Genomic DNA, 17,223 nt, shown 5'->3' with positions numbered 1-17,223 from the left:
CGCTGCGCTGTTCCTTCAGGCTTGCCACCACCAAGGAGGTTCTATAGCCACCACTAGTGCGTAGCTGCCTTAAGTTTTTTAAACGTATTAGCTAACCGTGACGAAGGTATTTGCAAACAACGTTTTTAGATTGAAAACGTTGCTTCCAAACAATTTTTAAGGCTACACAGTGGTCCTGTCCCTTGCAGCCTCGGCGTGGCAAGAGATAGCTTTAATTCAAATAACATTATTTTTGTTTCAACGTTGTTTATTATAGGCCAAAATTATTTGCAAGTATTATATGTTTTAAGATCTGCTTTTTTAGTCGTGCGCTCATTTTAGTGAAATTCGCTTGTGTGATGTTGGTTAGCCACCCTGTGTGTCAAACGTGGCGACCGGTTTGTTGCTTATCTAACGTGTACTACGCGCCGCACGATTTCACAGGGCCGTTGTATCGCCTGAACGATGTTCTCCATCAAGTATTACGCTGTGTTGTGTTTAATTTTGTCGTTCATCCATCATTCACTGGGACTGTACTTTCATATATCTGAAACGGAACGAAAATGCTTTATCGAAGAAGTGCCGGAGGAAACGCTTGTCGTTGGTGAGCTTGTGTGCTTCTTTCGTGACAGTCGTTGCTGCTTGTTTTTTTTTAAAGGACTGTTGCGCGAAGTTATTTCACGCTGCGTTTCTTTTATTTGGTGATGTTTTATGTTTTATACGTTGTCAGTGGGAGCTTCACGGCCTAGTGTTCTCGCTGCCCGTATGGATCTGTTGAACGACACAAGACATATGCGCAGATTAGTACTCATGCTTTCGGATCTCTGGTAGTCTGAGTGAGTAATGGTTAGCATCTTCTAACCACGTCCTGTGAATTAGCTAGGTCATTTGTAGCAGTTGTCGTTAAATTGGTCATTTTAACGACCGTCGCCGATTTTTCAGAGCAACACACGTATGCCGAGACGGGCAGTGCTGCTGTTAGCGTCTCATTATGACGCAGGGCGTCATAGTTGTTCATACTACGCGGATGGTTCACTATAGCAATACTAATCGGGGCCTTGGCTTCGCGATGTTTGCCATCACTGGTGGGCCCGTGTTCCTGGGGGCCAGCAACATAGGTTAGCCGCTTCGCGGTGTGCCTTCGGCGTTTGCCAGCGTCACTACTGCCAGAACCAGGGAGGTCGGCGACGATTGCTATCGCGCCCGCCGCTGGCACCAACGTAATTGTTTTAATAGAAAGAAAATACGGCTGCATCGGAGCCACGAGCTTGACTCCTAACCAACGCGCCGCGAAAACGCGAACCATGGTGAATATGCGATAGCCGCCGTCATTATGGGACGCTTAACAGTAGCAGCGCCGCTTAGACGAACTGTCGATGTCACTGACGAGCTTGCGTCATTATTTGCGCCTGTATTCTAGGAAACTACAAGTGCCAACTGTTCGATCCGAAGACTGGCGGTTTCATGCAGTCCAGTCCCGGGATCGGTATGCATGTGGAGATTCGCGATCCTGAGGACAAGACCATTTTGTCGAAGGTGTACAGCTCTGAAGGGCGCTTTAGTTTCACCTCGCATTCGCCCGGTGAACACGTCATTTGCCTCTACTCCAATTCTTCCAGCTGGTTCAGCGGAAGTCAACTGGTGAGTGTTGCGACATTAGTAGCAAGCGTCTTCCCAAGCAGACAGCGACACTTAGCACCTCGAACACCTGTAACAGCAGTGGTTGTGTTCTTTAGTGGCAACGACAGATTTGGCTATTCTTTCGTTGGCACTTTGATGCTTTATTTGTAAATGCACGTTGGAAAGCAGTTTATCAGTGATACACTTTGACAACGTTGATATCAGTGAGTGTATGAAACAGCACAAGTGGTTACTTGACAGTGGTGTCTGGTGTTCAAGCTTTGCCTACCATAGCATCAACTGCTGTGCGTAACACCAGCTACTGACTTATAGACTTATAGAAAAGATAACGCAGATGCGGTTTTGCCACGGATGAAATGCAGCATGTGCAAAGCAGTCTCAGAAGTCACTTTATGATAGTATCATGTCTTTCTTGATGTAGTTGCAACAAGGTCTGGGTATTGATTAGAAGTTTCAACCAAGTAATCACATTCATGAATTTAATCTTGAGCCAAACAAATTTCCTGAACATTCTTGTGAGTAAGCTTCGAAAAGCAAACTACGAAATTTCAGTTTGCAGTTTCCTTTATCTTATCAGCAACATTTTGTTTGAGTGGACATATTCAAACTTGCACAGGCAGTTCAGCTGCAGTAAGGATGTTGATCACTTGTCCCACAGAAGTGCAGTGCACATAGGCAGCTTTTTTTCTGGCTGGTTAAGAGATATGCACATGTGTGATGCCTTTGTAACATTATAGTTCGGCCTGCGGTTACCTTTGCTGTTGAAACTGCCAGAGAAGTGGGGTTATCAGTGCTGACCCTTGCCTATTTTGCCACAACTGTTTGATCATGACAGTTATGATAAAGGCACTATTCCATTAGTCTGAAGGTTAATCAGTAAGTTGGCCCTGTCAACAACTAATAGCAGCTCTCAGATTTCTTGAGTAGACTTGCATTCTTTGCTGTAATAGGCATCCTTAAGACGCTTGTAATTAATGCATCACACAAATGCTGGAAGTACCTGCCTTTTGTGTGCGTATATATATATATATATATATATATATATATATATATATATATATATATATAAGCCATAGTTCTGAAGTAAAAAACTGGGTAAAAAAGACTGAAGTTATGACAACCAGTGAAGAACAGGGTGTTCAGGTTAATAACTAAGTTTTCTTAGGATTCAGAATGAACTCAGGTAATGGTTCTACAAAACAAACATAGCAAAGAATAGTAGTATTAGGAAAGAGAGCAATGGGTGGACTTTCAAAGATTATGGAAGTCAGCCTCAAAACCTAACTTCAGGCATAACTAATTAGTGCAAAAAGGACAGGACGTGCCGCATCCTATCCATTTTCATCATCTTGTTCTTTGTCCTTTTTGCACTAATTAGTTATGTCTGAAGTCAATTTGCACCAACTAGCCCAACTCGCATTTCTCATACTCAAAACCTAAATTCGTCTGGTAAATGCCATGGCCTTTTCGTGGTAACATTTGGGTACGAGTCGGGGATCCTATGGAAGTATGAAAAGAAAAAAAAAAAAGCTAGATTCTTTTGAGCCATAGTGTTGGCGTAGAGTTTTAAGGATCCCATGAACTTCCAAATGAATAAATATCTCTGTTATAAGAGAGAATGTTATTTCAAAGCGATGGTAATGAAACTAAAACTTACTTTTATGTCATGCCTTTTGAGTTGACCTACCCATTCAATAGAGTGAAAATTAATGCTAGCCAAAGGGGAAAGTAAGAGAAAACAGGTTGCCCAGATGATTTTGTGGAAGCCACAGGGAAATGTCTAGATGAGCTTAAAGAATTCATAAAAATAGGTCTCCCAGGTGTTCATGTACTAATGGTGTTGCCAGGAGTGGCCATTGACTTGACTGTAGTCAACAACAAGGAATCAACGTGGCCTTATGTTCTAATTGTTCCATTGTCGTGATGGGACATAGAAAAAAGATGTAGGGAAAGTATTTCAGTACATGTGTATTCATTACTCAATGCCCAAATTTAGGCACTTATGACATTGTGGTACATGTCTCTGTTGTACTATTTTTAACATGTTTGTGTGCATGCTGTTTTGTATTTAACTGTGCTAATCAAATCCAAATGACCAAGAGATGCAGTCCTTGCAGAAGTTCCTGAGCAAATTCATGGGGCAGTTAACTTCTGCTCAGGAATTTCCAGTCATTCACTAGAATACTTTTCATTTAGGCAGCTTGTGTACAAATTCGTTTTAATTTGATGGAAGCAATTTGGTTGGCCTATCTCATTGTGCTTATATCTGATCAAAACAATGTGCAGCAACGTAATATTGTGCTTATCTCTTTCAGCGAACACAACACTCTGCGTGCATCTGCTGATGTGTAGTTTCTGAGTTTATTTTTATTGTCGCTGCACATAGGCAATGGAAAGCAGTTTCTCATTTACAAGCTCCCAGCCTACAAGGTCCCTTGTAAAATTGTGAACAGCATTACGTGCATGTCAAGTAAAATAGTCAAGCTTTCTTTTTTTTAGCGAGCAACCTGGCACATTCTTAAATTTCACTTTTTTAAAAAATTCGAAAATATTATTAGATTCAGTATTCTGAGGTTGGTTTTCTAGAATATCCATGGTCAAAATTCACTGCTCAGACACCCTTACACATAAAGGGATTGAAAACCAATTTTATGGCACTGCGGAGTGAGCACTGTGTGCAGCAGCGGCTGCAGCACCATCTAGTGAATCAGCCGGCAGGCAGAGTCCAACCAAACACACAGCCATTCATTGCTGTCGGCTGTTGCAATGATGATGCGATACAATGGTGGTGCAGTGGTTAGCACTCTACTATGGAGCAGTAGCAGTGGTGGTGAGGCAGAGGTGAGGCGACCACTTTTTAAAAAAATGAAGATGATGTACTTGTAAATGTGTGCACTTCACGATGTTTGGATGATAGACAAAAAGTGTAGACAGGATGGGCGCTACCCCTTTCGTCTATATGCCAAACATCGTGAGGTGCACACCATTTGTAATTATGAATCCCTACCAACTCGCTCAAGTTTCTATCCTAATGCGATCATGCCGGGTTTCTTTTGCCACAGCTCCCCGATGATGGCAGGTCACACAGTGAGCCATGTAATGCTCTCACATTAATAGTAGCAGACTTTCTACAGTATTTTGATTGCCTCTGTCACAGTATCAAGGCTTCTTGTAAAATGTTGTGACATACCATCTTGGCAAATTACTGTGGAAATCTAAAAATTACAATTTTTTTTCGTGGTGGCGAGTATAGTGATGGTATAGCGTTGGTGTATTGTGTTCATATTTGGAGTTGAAATTCCTGGCTTCTCTCCATGTGATGTGTGTTTACAGAGGGTCCACCTTGATATCCAAGTTGGGGAGCATGCTGTCGACTATGGCAGTGTGGCACGGAAGGAAAAACTTACAGAGCTACAACTGCGTGTACGGCAGCTGTTGGACCAGGTTGACCAGATCACCAAAGAACAGAATTACCAAAGGGTAAGATGAAAGGAATCCTTTGCTCTGCTTTTGAATGATCCTTACAACAGCAAATGCTAATGGATCAAATGCTAATGGAAGCAATTGAATTATAACTGAGGCAAAATTTAAAAGCAAGACTGCTTTGAGGAAGTGTTTGTTTTGACGGGAAGGTCCAAGTAACTTGCATTGAGGGAGGTGCACAAAATGAACGAGTCAATGTTGTGACAATATGGAAGTTCATGCTTAGTTCATTTTTGCATGCATAGTTCATTCCAGCAGTATACTTCATGTCCAAAACACAATGTGGCCAGTGATTGGGGCTATGTATAGTTTGTGGCGTGGGATTGGCAGGAAGACTGGAGTACAGATCAGAGAGTCAGCATTTGCAGCTGACGTTGTATTCCAAAACAGAGAGTTATAGTTCTTCAGGTGCAATGTAGTTAACTGTTGGTCCATTGTAAGTAGTAAAATAATGTGCCAACCGAAGCAGAATGAAGTAGAATGTGGCAGAGAATTGGGTGAAGTGGTGAGATAGGAAATGTGCAGTCCAGTGCTAGTCAGAAGTAATTGGAGATGGGGGAAGAGGCCTCCATTTTGCAGTTCATATCAATAGGCTAGCAATGATCATAAGTTTTACAGTTAGGTGTCTGTCATATGGTGGCAGTAGAAATTTAGCTTGTATTGGGTTAGTGTCATTGTTCTAGAGAACTTGACTTTGTTTTGGCCTCACAAAGCCTGGTTTTCTGGAACTGGCACTGCTCCACATTTACAGAAACAAACATCACCTTGTCCTTAAAAATATCTTGAAACCAACACAGAAAGTGGTGGGATAAGCAGCGCTCTCTAGTGAACCACCATTACGTAGAGCTTGACATACTTGTAACCATGGGTAGCTCAAATAAGTATTAGACACACTTGCAAGAGAAGGCACATAGGATGCACTACAAAAATACATTTCTATGTAAACCATCGCCATGTTTATTTTGCATGACTCCACAGCAATGTATACGCTTCCACTCTTGCTGTGTACTCTCTGCTTTTTGTTAAAATATATTAAGTTGTTTTTTGGGGGGGGGTTCTATATTTCTTTTAAATTTTGGGGGTAAGAATCGGGTGGTATTTTTGAATTATTTCTGATAATCAAAATGATAATTATTTCTGATAATCGAAAATGATAAGTAGAAATTTTGAAGTTTCTGATAATTAGCGAGAAATCGGGATTTTTAAGGGCACAGGTCAAGTCCTGTATGTCCCATGCATTTTTGACCATGTTGTTTTCTCTATAACTGAAAGAGGTATCCACATAATGCATATATCACTTTCTTCCAAATTATGCGCTCTTTTAATTGTACCAGGTTCATTAAAATCTGACTAACAGTACTATTATGGGGAATTTTTTATCTCTAGGACCTAAATTTTGAGTTAATTGGCACATTTCAAAATTTGTATCACAGAAACTGTGAAGTGAATAATTTGAATTATGGCACAGTGGTTGTCTACACTTATGAAGAATACAAAGAAAAATAATCAACTTGTTATCTTGGAATACATAAGAAATAATGGTACCTAAGCAATAAATAACATGGTTTTGAGGTAATCGAGTTAAAAGTAAAAGAACAGCTGAAAAGTAAACATTTTTTGTCACACACTTGTTTAGTATCCACCAGCTTGGTAATAATTGCTGAAATCATTTTTTCACTTTTGAGCCTGTCATCTTGCTTCCTTTGCTCCTTTTGTGAGCTGTCGTGCAGCTCTATCCGCAATGTGTTGTCGATTGTGGTCAACTTCTTTCAGCAGTTTGACTGTGTTGTGACCAGGCTTCAATCCTAATGATTTCAAAATTTTGGCATGTTTGATACTGCCATCGTTAAACAAAAGAACAGCACCAAGTGTCTTAATTCTTAAGAATCTGGAGCCTAAACAAAGACAACAAAGACGCTGTTACGTAATTTTGATGAGCTTAACACATCCACCGCACAGTTTGCACATGCAGTTCTTTCTAATTGCATCACAAGTAATATCCATACCTCTTGTCAGCTTGCATGCGATTCTTCTTGAAGGACGCTGAAAATACTGAGAGTTTTGACGTTGAAGAGCTTGCTGGTTCACCGCTCGGTACCTCAGTACGTCTCCGGCATCCATTTGCATTTGCAAGACAATTGTACTGGTTGCTGTGAAATTTATGCCTGCTGAATACCTGCTTTATCCGCGGCATCTCAACTTATTGACAGGCATGACAGACACAAGGTGTAATGAAGCTAGGAACTAAAGGAGTACGAACAAATGCAAATAATAACGTGCACAGCATTTTTGGATTGCCTTAGCTGAAAAAATAGGTGTGCAAAAGTTACCTGACAATTTCTTATATACAGCTGACTTGAGACAAGCATTTCGGTTTTTTTTTAGAAAAATCGTCAGAAAGTTTTTTTACAGAACAGTGGATGGAAAGCACGGAGCGCATTCGAGGAAGCGTAAGCGTCTTCAGGGGGCTTTTTCACTCGCTACTTGCTTTCGGAAAAACTGTTTTTCAGACACATAAAAAGACTAAGAAAAGCAGAAATATGGAAAACGTGCCCAAAGGCAAAGAAAAAAAAAAGTTTTTTTTTTCTCAAAATTTTTCCCTAGTCTGTGCCACCATTTATAAATACGGGTTTTTTTCGGTTTAAATTTACAAAAGTTCCAAGTAATATATTTATGCAAATTAATAATTAATAATGAAAGCAGAAAAATGAGGCGCATTCTGAATTAGTGTGTGAAACTCTTTAGTGTGTGTAGGTTACTGCATGGAGTCAGGGCTGGGCAGTATCGCGATACAGGATTATTACGATAGTATCTTGAAGATACTTTTGAGTGTCTGTATTTCTGTATCGAGATACATCTGCAAAATGTATTTGTATTTCTGTAGTGAAATACTTTTGTGATGTATCGATTATATCGCGATATAGTGCAAGATGGGTATCTCACAACTTTTTTGTTTGAAATAAGCTGACGTGTTTCCAAGGGGGACGGGAGGCTTCTTTTTTCTAATCCAAGCAAAGGCGCGCTGCCGGTCGGCGCCGAAGGGTTCCCCTTGCGCACAGAATGGCCCATGTGGTAAAATGCCCGATGCCGCTGATGGCAGAATCACGGAAGCAATATTGTCATCGTCTGGCAACAGAAGTTGCTGTTTCTCATGGCAGGTGCCACATCCCGAATTGTTTTGTGGCGGAAAGCCATTTCGAGAGTTCGCGAGTCTTATGTTGAGGCGGAGCCGGCGCTGCCTAAATGACAGCATATTTAGAAGCTGCTATCGTTTAAGTGCAATTAGCACAACAAACTTATCAGGAAAACATAATAAATGTACACATTTTTTAAATTTAGTGTTCGCTAGTGATTTGAGCGATATGCTTGCCTCGCAAGTTTCAGTGCGCTGGAACATTAATCCTAATATTATCCTGCACCTAATAAAGGCCTTAGCGGAGCATCAGCATCCCAGAAGTAAAAAAAAAATATATCCCAGTATCAGTATTCTTCTATCTGTATTCCTGTAACTGTCTTCTGGGATACATTTTTCGTCGTTTTGTAAAATTATCTCTGAAATATCCCACTATGTCAGACAAATGTATCTCAGTATCTGTATTTTAGGCTTCCAGCACATGTATTTCAATGTCTGTATTACTTTTCTGGGTAGCTCTGCCCAGCCCTGCATGGAGTTCACTTAAAGGAGTACTGACACAATTTTGAGGCATTGCAAAAGGACCATTTTTAGTTTCCTTAGCATGCAGTGTTGCTTTCCACACACTAGAGCTATGAAACATGTATAAAATATTTGAGTTTGATTTTAAAGTTTTTGTCCTCCAGCATGTGTGAGCCAGCCCCACAGCAATGGAAATTATCGTGACGAGTCAACACAGTCGCTGAAATTGCTGTCGGAGTCGCTGGAGGACGATTGACTGATAGTTGTTTGTGTTCGCTGCGTGTAACTGACATCAGGCGCTAGAGCTGCTGCTAGTATGTCATGTGACCCATGTGACTTAGACCTACGTCAGACTGTGTTCACACGTCACTGTGAAACCACCTCTTTGATATCAAAATCGAAAGTGTTTTTTAAGGCAGCGGTATAAAAAATATATTCAATGCTTTTCGTGGCACCACAATACTTTCTTTAGGGTACTCGACACCAGTGTTTCTATCAGAGCAATGATACAACAAATTTCTAAAATTCGTGGCAGTACTGCTTTAACCCAACGGGGTATACGCCTAGTGCGCGCCGACGGAAGCGCCATAGGCGGCGAACTCAATCATTGCTCTCGGGAAAGCAAGCAGACGGCCGCCGTGGTTTCCTACGTCGTTGTACGTGTGCTTCCGCGTTGCTCACGTTTCCGTAGTGAAATAAGCAACGTTCATCGTATGTGTGGTGGCTGAAACTTCAAGGGATGTCGAATAACAATTGCTGTGGAGTGGAGTGCTCAAACACCTACAAAAACGCGCCCGGAACACGGTTTTACTCACTTACCGCAAGGCCTCCTGAGCAAGAGCGACGGAAGCAATGGATCGCTGCTGTTCGTTGGCAAAGACGAGCCGCTTCGTCATTGTGCGGGTTAACACGTCGCTTCTTGTTCTAATGCTTTCGTTCTGCCATATCGGTGCTCGCTGGATGCACTCGATCATGTTGACACTGGTAGATGACCAAAGTTATCAGCCTGAGCATGCGTTGGTTCGATTCGACCACCGTGCAGGGAACTTCGCTCAAACGTTCTATATTTCAGAAGTGTTGTAGTTCGGGCGAGTTGCTCATCTATGAACTTAGCTTCTACTAGCGCGGTACATGTACCGCGCTATTACAAGCTAAGTTCTATATTTATTATTTACGGAAACAGAAATGCAGCAATGGTTGACTTCAGAAAGAACAAGAAGTGATTGAGACGTCACCTTTGTAAACAAAACAAAGCGGATGTTCACCACGAGCTGCACCTCATAGCTGGATCTTGTTACGCTGGTCTGCGCGACGCACCTTTGATATTCACCAGCATGACGATTCACTCCACGCGGACGTTCGTTCTCCTCCGCAGTCGGTCATCACATGTCTTCTCGGCGACCCTCTTTAAAACTTGTCATTGTCATCTCTTGATACTTAACCCACAGCACTAGATCATCAAACAATACGTCTTCTGCGGTCGAGCGAACGATGCTATCACTAGAACGACATAACTTCTTCGCCGACTAACTCCTCACTGACTGACTCTGCCGCCGCGCGCTTGCTGCGCTTGCATTGCCTGTATCGGCTCGCGCCTGGGTTCGGGAAGGTGTGTATGATTCGTCTGTGCATAGCACAGCGAAAGCTAAGGAAAGGGCGAGATCCTCTCACCGATTCGTCTGCAGAATCAGACGGCGCCGCTGGCTCGGCTTTGCTTTCTCGAATATCTCGATCTTTCGCGTTCGTTGGCTGTGTCGGTGGCGTCTTCTGCGGAGAGGGTAAGAGGCGCGCGGGCGCGCTCCCGGCGCCTTTTTATACTTGTTTTTTCGATGCGCGCGCTCTGTCGCGCACGAACCGTCAGCGCCAGGCTTTCATGCCGTCGTTCGAAATCGGCGCCGTGCGCTTAGTTAAGCACTCGTTCGTGACAAACATCGTGCACAAGTCCACTTTCGTAGAGGCCCGCACCTTTCCTGCAGCTGCCAGTGCAGAATTAGTTGTTTGGCACCCGCACGAAGGGGAAATAGCAGCCGCGAACTTCATTCATCTCCTCACAGCAAAGCTGTGCAAAGCGCTGTCGTCTGCTCGGCTTCCCGCACGTACTGTCGGCGGCGCCTGCTAGGTGGCTATCAGTGGCGCCTCTATAGGCGGTGCACAAGGCGTATAATTTCATTGTCCCAAGGCAGGTTAGCTAGCTGCAAATGGTATAACGTATTCAGAACGGAACCAAACGAGCGAAACAAGAAAACATGCACGCAGCACTAACTTTCAACAGTACATTTTGTGTGTGTGTGTGTGCTTGTTTTGCACGTTCGTCCCGTCCTGGATGCCCAATACCATTTGCAGTTATGATGAATCACCAACAAGCCCAATGCATTAGGATAGCTAGCACGTGTGCACTGTAAACGTCATCCTGCGTTAAGAAACAAAAAAATAAAATAAGTCAATGCGTTGTTTTGGAATGCAGGGAGAAATCGGATTTAATCAGATTCTCCCAAGGCATGTTCAGGGTGTAATAATCGGGTAAGATCGGGTTTTACCTGACAATGAACAAGCCTAATTATAGTATGTTATTTTGATACCATTTACCTTAAAAACCGGAATATAGGTCGAACTTTTTTTTTTTTTTGACGGCCCTAAAAAGTCGACCCCCGTCTTATATACCGGTCACTGGCCGAAAAACTTCAAGTCTGGCCACAATGGGCAACTGAAGTCAACCGCCTCTATCGCCATCGCAATCAGCGTCGCTTTGTTTACTACCAGCTTTGTGCCGAGGGCGGTCTCATTTTGCGCTTTTGTTGTTGTCTTAAGAATCTATTTGGGCTCCGAGGTGCTTTTTTTTTTCTTCTCAACCGGGGGCCGATGACAGTTCACCGTAGCATTCAAAAAACGATGATCGAGTTCGCGAAGGCACGAAGAAATCTGGTCTGAAGTGTGTGAAAGGTGTGTTGGGATGCTAGCACATGTGAACGCAAGAGGGAGCCAGGAGTCACAAACAATAACTGAAAGTTTATTTTTGCACGGGCGTTCTCGCTGCTCCAATCTCGCCGGATACTGTTTCTTTGTTGCTTTCTGCGATGCCAGCAGCTCTGGTTACAGCGGCATGTATGGCTATGATCAGCGGGCAGATCGAGTGCACCCATTCGCTACTGCCGAACGCTGAAGGATCACATCACGACACCTAGCGATCAGAAGAAAACATTGTATCGGGGTCAGACCGCAGCATATCTAGAGCTGGAGACGAAGGTTGCACAATTTAACCGGGAGCCGCGCTCACGTCATGATTGCTACCGGGTACCTCAAAGTGCATCCAAATTAATGCTGTCGAGGCGGTTGTGACGTTTACCTTAACAGTCATCTTTTGGCTTTCTGCCATGTGGATCGTAAGTGTAAACACACGTGTAAATAAATGGCATTTTCACTGTGCACCATTTGAAATTGCATTTGTTTCACGGTAAAGGTGCCTTCTGATACTTTGGCGGTTCCATGTATTTTTTTTTTTTTTTTCGGTTTTCAGAAGTTAGAATTGGGGGGTTCGACCTATATTCTGGTCCGACCTATATACCGGTTTTTACGGTAGTCTATGTTACCTCCATATAAGTGTTTGTGGACAATTTTTATTATTTTTATTTTTTGCTTAAAAGTGCTGCTCTTTATGCTATACACATAGTCATATGACCTGCCATGCACAGGCCAATATTTTCGATGTCAAGCTTCATCTTGCACATTGTGTCTTCTATGCTCTGGTCTCCCTTAACAGTCATCTTTGACTTGCTCCTTCAGATTCCTGTGAATGCCAATTAGCAACTAGTAATAATTTATGGGCTTTTGTGTGCCAGAACCATGTTATGATTATGAGGCATGCCATAGGTGGAGGGCTCTGGATTAATTTCGACCGCCTGGGGTTATTTTAACGTTCACCTAAAGCTAAATGCACGGGTGTTACTGCATTTTACCCCGTCGAAATGCAGTCACCATGGTCAGGAATTGAACCTGTGCCCTCGGGCTTGGCAGTACAACACTTTACCTGCTCCTTGCCTTCCCTGATCCACTAGGCAATCAACTCCTAATGTTTATTGTGTTAGAAGGCTCAGGAATGCTCTACAAAAAACTTTAATGTTTGCGTGTGTCTCAGCCATTTGCCAAGGCCATATTTGCATGTTTCAACAAAAGTTGCCTCCCTTGCTGTCGAAGCCGCATTTGTTACCTCATACGTGCCAAGTGAGATGATTTGTTTTTATAGCTTGGTTATGATTGTCAGAATAAAGCCAACAATTTCATTCCTTTTATTTGCATGCAGGTAAAGCAAAGCTGATTTCAGTAGATATTGATACAGTCACCAACCTATATATATATTGATAAAAGCCTCCCAGGTTATTTGAACATACCTGCCACCACCTACTCTATAGAAGCAATGCACAATGGCCAAAACTTGAACCTGCATTCAGAGCAGCCATGTTTCAATCTTGACTCCTGTTGGCATGGTCACCTTCGGGGCTGCTGCTAGTTTGTGATGAGCAAGCTGACCACAAAGGCATACACTAGCGAACATGACGACATGGCAGCCATGAACAAAACTGAAAGTTGCCACTATTCAGTATGTCATAGGTTGGCTGAGTAAACAGAACGCACTCAGACTTGCAAAATATGTGCCTAGCTTAGACTGGCAAGCATCACTCTCAACATGGCTTCCTCGGGCTCAGGCTTACTCATATTTATGAAATCACCAGCTCAGTCAGACTTGTCGAATTCTCTGCTCAAATAGCAGATCGTGGGAATTGGGGGCTTGGACTCCCAGACTTGGGCTCATTTGGCTCAGTATAGCAGTCCTATAACTTGTTTGGACTCGAAACCTTAAATTTCTTAAAATTAAACTTGCTGTATGCTCTTTCTCAAACCATTCCTTGAGATATTCCTTCATGTCTGATTCATTGCGTGTGCCATATTTTGGCCAGTGCTCTAGGTTTTCATCTGAATGCCATATCAGTAATCATGCCCCGCCACGGTAGTCTAGTGGTTATGGCACTCGACTGCTGACCCGAAGGTTGCGGGATCGAATCCCGGCCGCGGCGGCTGCATTTTCGATGGAGGCGGAAATGTTTGAGGCCCGTGTACTTATATTTAGGTGCACGTTAAAGAACCCCAGGTGGTCGAAATTTCCGGAGCCCTCCACTACGGCGTCTCTCATAATCATATCGTGGTTTTGGGACGTTAAACCCCAGATATTATATATCAGTAATCATTGTCATTCCGAAACAACGACTCTGAATGCCACTTTTCAGTTCCGTGAAGAACGCTTCCGACAGACAAGTGAGAGCACCAACTCCAGGGTTCTATGGTGGTCGGCTGGACAGACAATCATCCTTCTGCTCATGGGATTCTGGCAGATGAGACACCTGAAGAGCTTTTTCGAAGCCAAGAAGCTTGTGTAAAACTGGATACTGTGTGTACTCTGGAGTGACATCCCTCCATGTGTGGAATGCTTTCCCTTATTTTGGTGTCTCATGGACATTTAGCTATACATTTGATGGTGTTTTAGAATTGGCAACCCCTTGTGTTTCTTCATGCTAAAGAAAAAAAAAAGTCTGGAAAGCATTTTAACATTGTGATGACACCATTTGCAATAAAAGTTCTTCTAAAGCAGGGAAAGAACTTTCATTGCAGAATACATGTAGTTGCCACCGTTGCTTTTGCTATCTGGCTTAGGCAAATGAAAGTGTTTCACTATTTAAGATCTTTGATGTCCTAAAGCAAGTCTTTCATGTTGATGAGAAAGTGGACAAAAATGGAACCACTATATTGTATTGACCCATGTTGCTTGAATGGTTTTGCTGCACATCATGCATGTTTTCTGTTTTGTAAGGGACACAGCTGTGTGTGCAGTGCGATTTGAACGATGCTGCATGTCACTGTTTTGCCTGCATCAAATACTAGGATACCATGTCTAAGTGTCTAAGTTTGTAAAACTGGAGCGACTCAGCTGTACTTGATGCCCCTAATAGGCTTCTGTGTTGTGCAGAACAATAAAGTGCATGAAGATATTCTGTCATTCTGTAAAGTTTGATGTAATCACTGCATACATGTACCTTTGTTACAAAAGGAATTGAATATCATTTGCCTGGCATCAGTCTGATAAGTCAAAATACAGTCCATGCCTGTTACAATGAATCCGCATACAACAGACTAAGATGCTCCAAGTTTGGTCTGTCTGAATGCAACAGATCCCGATTTTTAACGTAACTAGCTATGACAACAACAAACATCTTGAGCGAATATTTGTCCAAATAAGGTATATACAACATACTTCACTGTGGTGGTGCAACAGTTTACTGGACACAACTTTGTCCACCCCCTTGCAGAAACTGCGAAAGTACGAGTTTTCTTAGAGAAGAAACACACTAGCAGCAAGCTAAAAAGAGGCACTTTATCCTTATGTTCATTGAATGTGAAAGTGTCGTGGAGAACAGAGATAGAGACTGAGCAGACTGGTGAGGTCATGGTGTGTTGATTATATCGACGTCCATGTCGTGTTAAAATTGTCAGTCAATTTTGAGGGTGGCCCACCCAAATTTCTGGGGGTAGCCCTAGTCAATTTGGGGAGTGGGCCAGGTCAGTTTTGAACATGGGTGAACTCGGTTTTGAATTGGGCGCCAAAAACCACGTGACATCACAACTTGGTCCCGTGAGTTTTCTTGCCATCGGGTGTTAACGCCAACACTTGCCAAGTTTTCCACTTCATGGGGCATATAATGCTTTCGCATTAATAGTGTTTTCTGGATGATTGTACAAGTGGCTTACCACCACCTACAACTGTTGGCGCACTACCGAGAGCGCTGCTAGGCCTAAGCCGGTTCGCTTTAGAGTGGGTTACGCATAGGTGCGTTTTTCTTTCTTCCTTTTATTAATGCATTTGTACGGACATTCGAGACTCATTTGTGCTTTTGCTGTCATGCTATTGATGGCATGTGTGGCCCCTACAGAGAGGTTTAGGTCTTCAGAGGCCACTGCAGAAATGAGGACAACTGGATGTAGATTTATGCTCTGCTCACTTGGCTTTGCAGGAGTCAAGGCAGCTTTCTGCCTCCCACTGCTCATATGAGCATTGTGCACTCAAATATCAGTGTTCCTGCTGAGCAGCTGTGTGCACTTCATTGCGCGTACACTGGTTTGAGCAGAAAGGACGCTAAAATTCAAACTACAAACACTGACTCTTTTTCCTTTGGTCTCATTCTGCGTGTCATCTAGATTCAATGCTGCTAGTGGCATGCCTCCTTGTACCAGCATTACGAGAGGCCTTGTAGCTGCTAGGGCGCTGTTTCAGAGTACTGTGTGGAGCTTCAGCACAATGCCAAGCCGTAGTATCACCAGAGCCCTTCACTACCTGGTGCCACTTTCACTGCTTCACCCTTCAAGAAAAACTGACCAATGTTTTTACTCTAGATTTATTGTTTTTCTTGTCACCTACAGAATACAATAAGTAAACAGTAGACAGTTGTGTACGTAAGAGTACTGTCATTTCGTACCGTGGTGCAGAATTAAACTTAGTATGCGACAGACCTTACTGGATTGTTATGGTCCATTGCAACAGGTGTAGACTGCATTTGTTATTGTTTTCATTTACTGCACTAGGGATCTACTACATTTTTGGTGTGTCGTCAGGAGCTTGGGAAACTTACTGTGGGACATTTGGCGTGAGAAAGTTCAAATGTTGCTGTCCAAAGCTGCTTTTTGCCGTGTGAGGAGAATATGCATTGAAAAAGAAATGGTCTGCTGCAAATTTGAATTTGTTGCCTTCATTGAGGTTTGTGCGTAGGCAAGTAGTTGTTCAATTTCCTCGTGCTAATTGTGTGCACGTAAATACTGTTGACTAGGGCATGCCAGATCCTGCTTCGAGCCACTGTTGGAACTCTGAAGAGGTGCTGCATCAATGCACAACTTCAGCTTTGACATAGTCATCACCTCTGTATGTTGGTAATTCACTTAATATTTTCATTATATAGCTGTAAACTGCTTTGCACCATTGTCTTATTAAGTGTTATAGTGGGGGTGAGGATTTTGAGTTGGTTGTGCAGTACACATTTTGAAGGTCTGGAAACTTTTTTTTTTCACAATCTTGATGAAGGCAGAAAATTTGTATGATGTCTTGTTCTGGTTTGTTCATGTCAGCATACACTGGAATTGAATGAGTTTGTAATAAAAAGGTCTCCAGAATTATGCTATTCGTTTTTATGGCCTAATGGAGTTGGCATTGAAACCATCTCTGCAACCATACAACATAGTGTTCGACAGGTACGAACAGACTGCCAGGACACCTGGTTACTGTCGCTCGGTGCTAAGGCCCACTTGTGGGTGCCAAGAAGCACTGCTCTTTCAGCTAGAGAGCAGTTGGGCTAAATTGAAAATTATATGCATGCTGCCACTAGTTGCTGCTTATGTCACTTCACTGGCTCATAAAAAGAGGTTTCGAA

The 17,223-nt window shown here is 42.8% G+C and overlaps 1 protein-coding gene across 1 annotated transcript; it reads left to right on the top strand.

Annotated features, from left to right (window-relative positions):
• Positions 1-337: 337 nt before the first annotated feature.
• Positions 338-16,969, top strand: LOC119379314 (transmembrane emp24 domain-containing protein eca). Its single transcript, XM_037648590.2, has 4 exons — positions 338-583; positions 1,400-1,620; positions 4,954-5,100; positions 14,038-16,969. The coding sequence occupies exons 1-4, from the start codon at positions 445-447 to the stop codon at positions 14,185-14,187; spliced, it is 657 nt and encodes a 218-aa protein (XP_037504518.1). The 5' UTR covers positions 338-444; the 3' UTR covers positions 14,188-16,969.
• The last annotated feature ends 254 nt before the right edge of the window (positions 16,970-17,223 follow it).

The sequence above is a fragment of the Rhipicephalus sanguineus genome, chromosome 1, assembly GCF_013339695.2.
Source record: "Rhipicephalus sanguineus isolate Rsan-2018 chromosome 1, BIME_Rsan_1.4, whole genome shotgun sequence".
NCBI classification, from domain to species: domain Eukaryota; kingdom Metazoa; phylum Arthropoda; class Arachnida; order Ixodida; family Ixodidae; genus Rhipicephalus; species Rhipicephalus sanguineus.
Note: the sequence above shows the minus strand (reverse complement) of the source record. Positions and strands in the feature narration are given on the sequence as shown.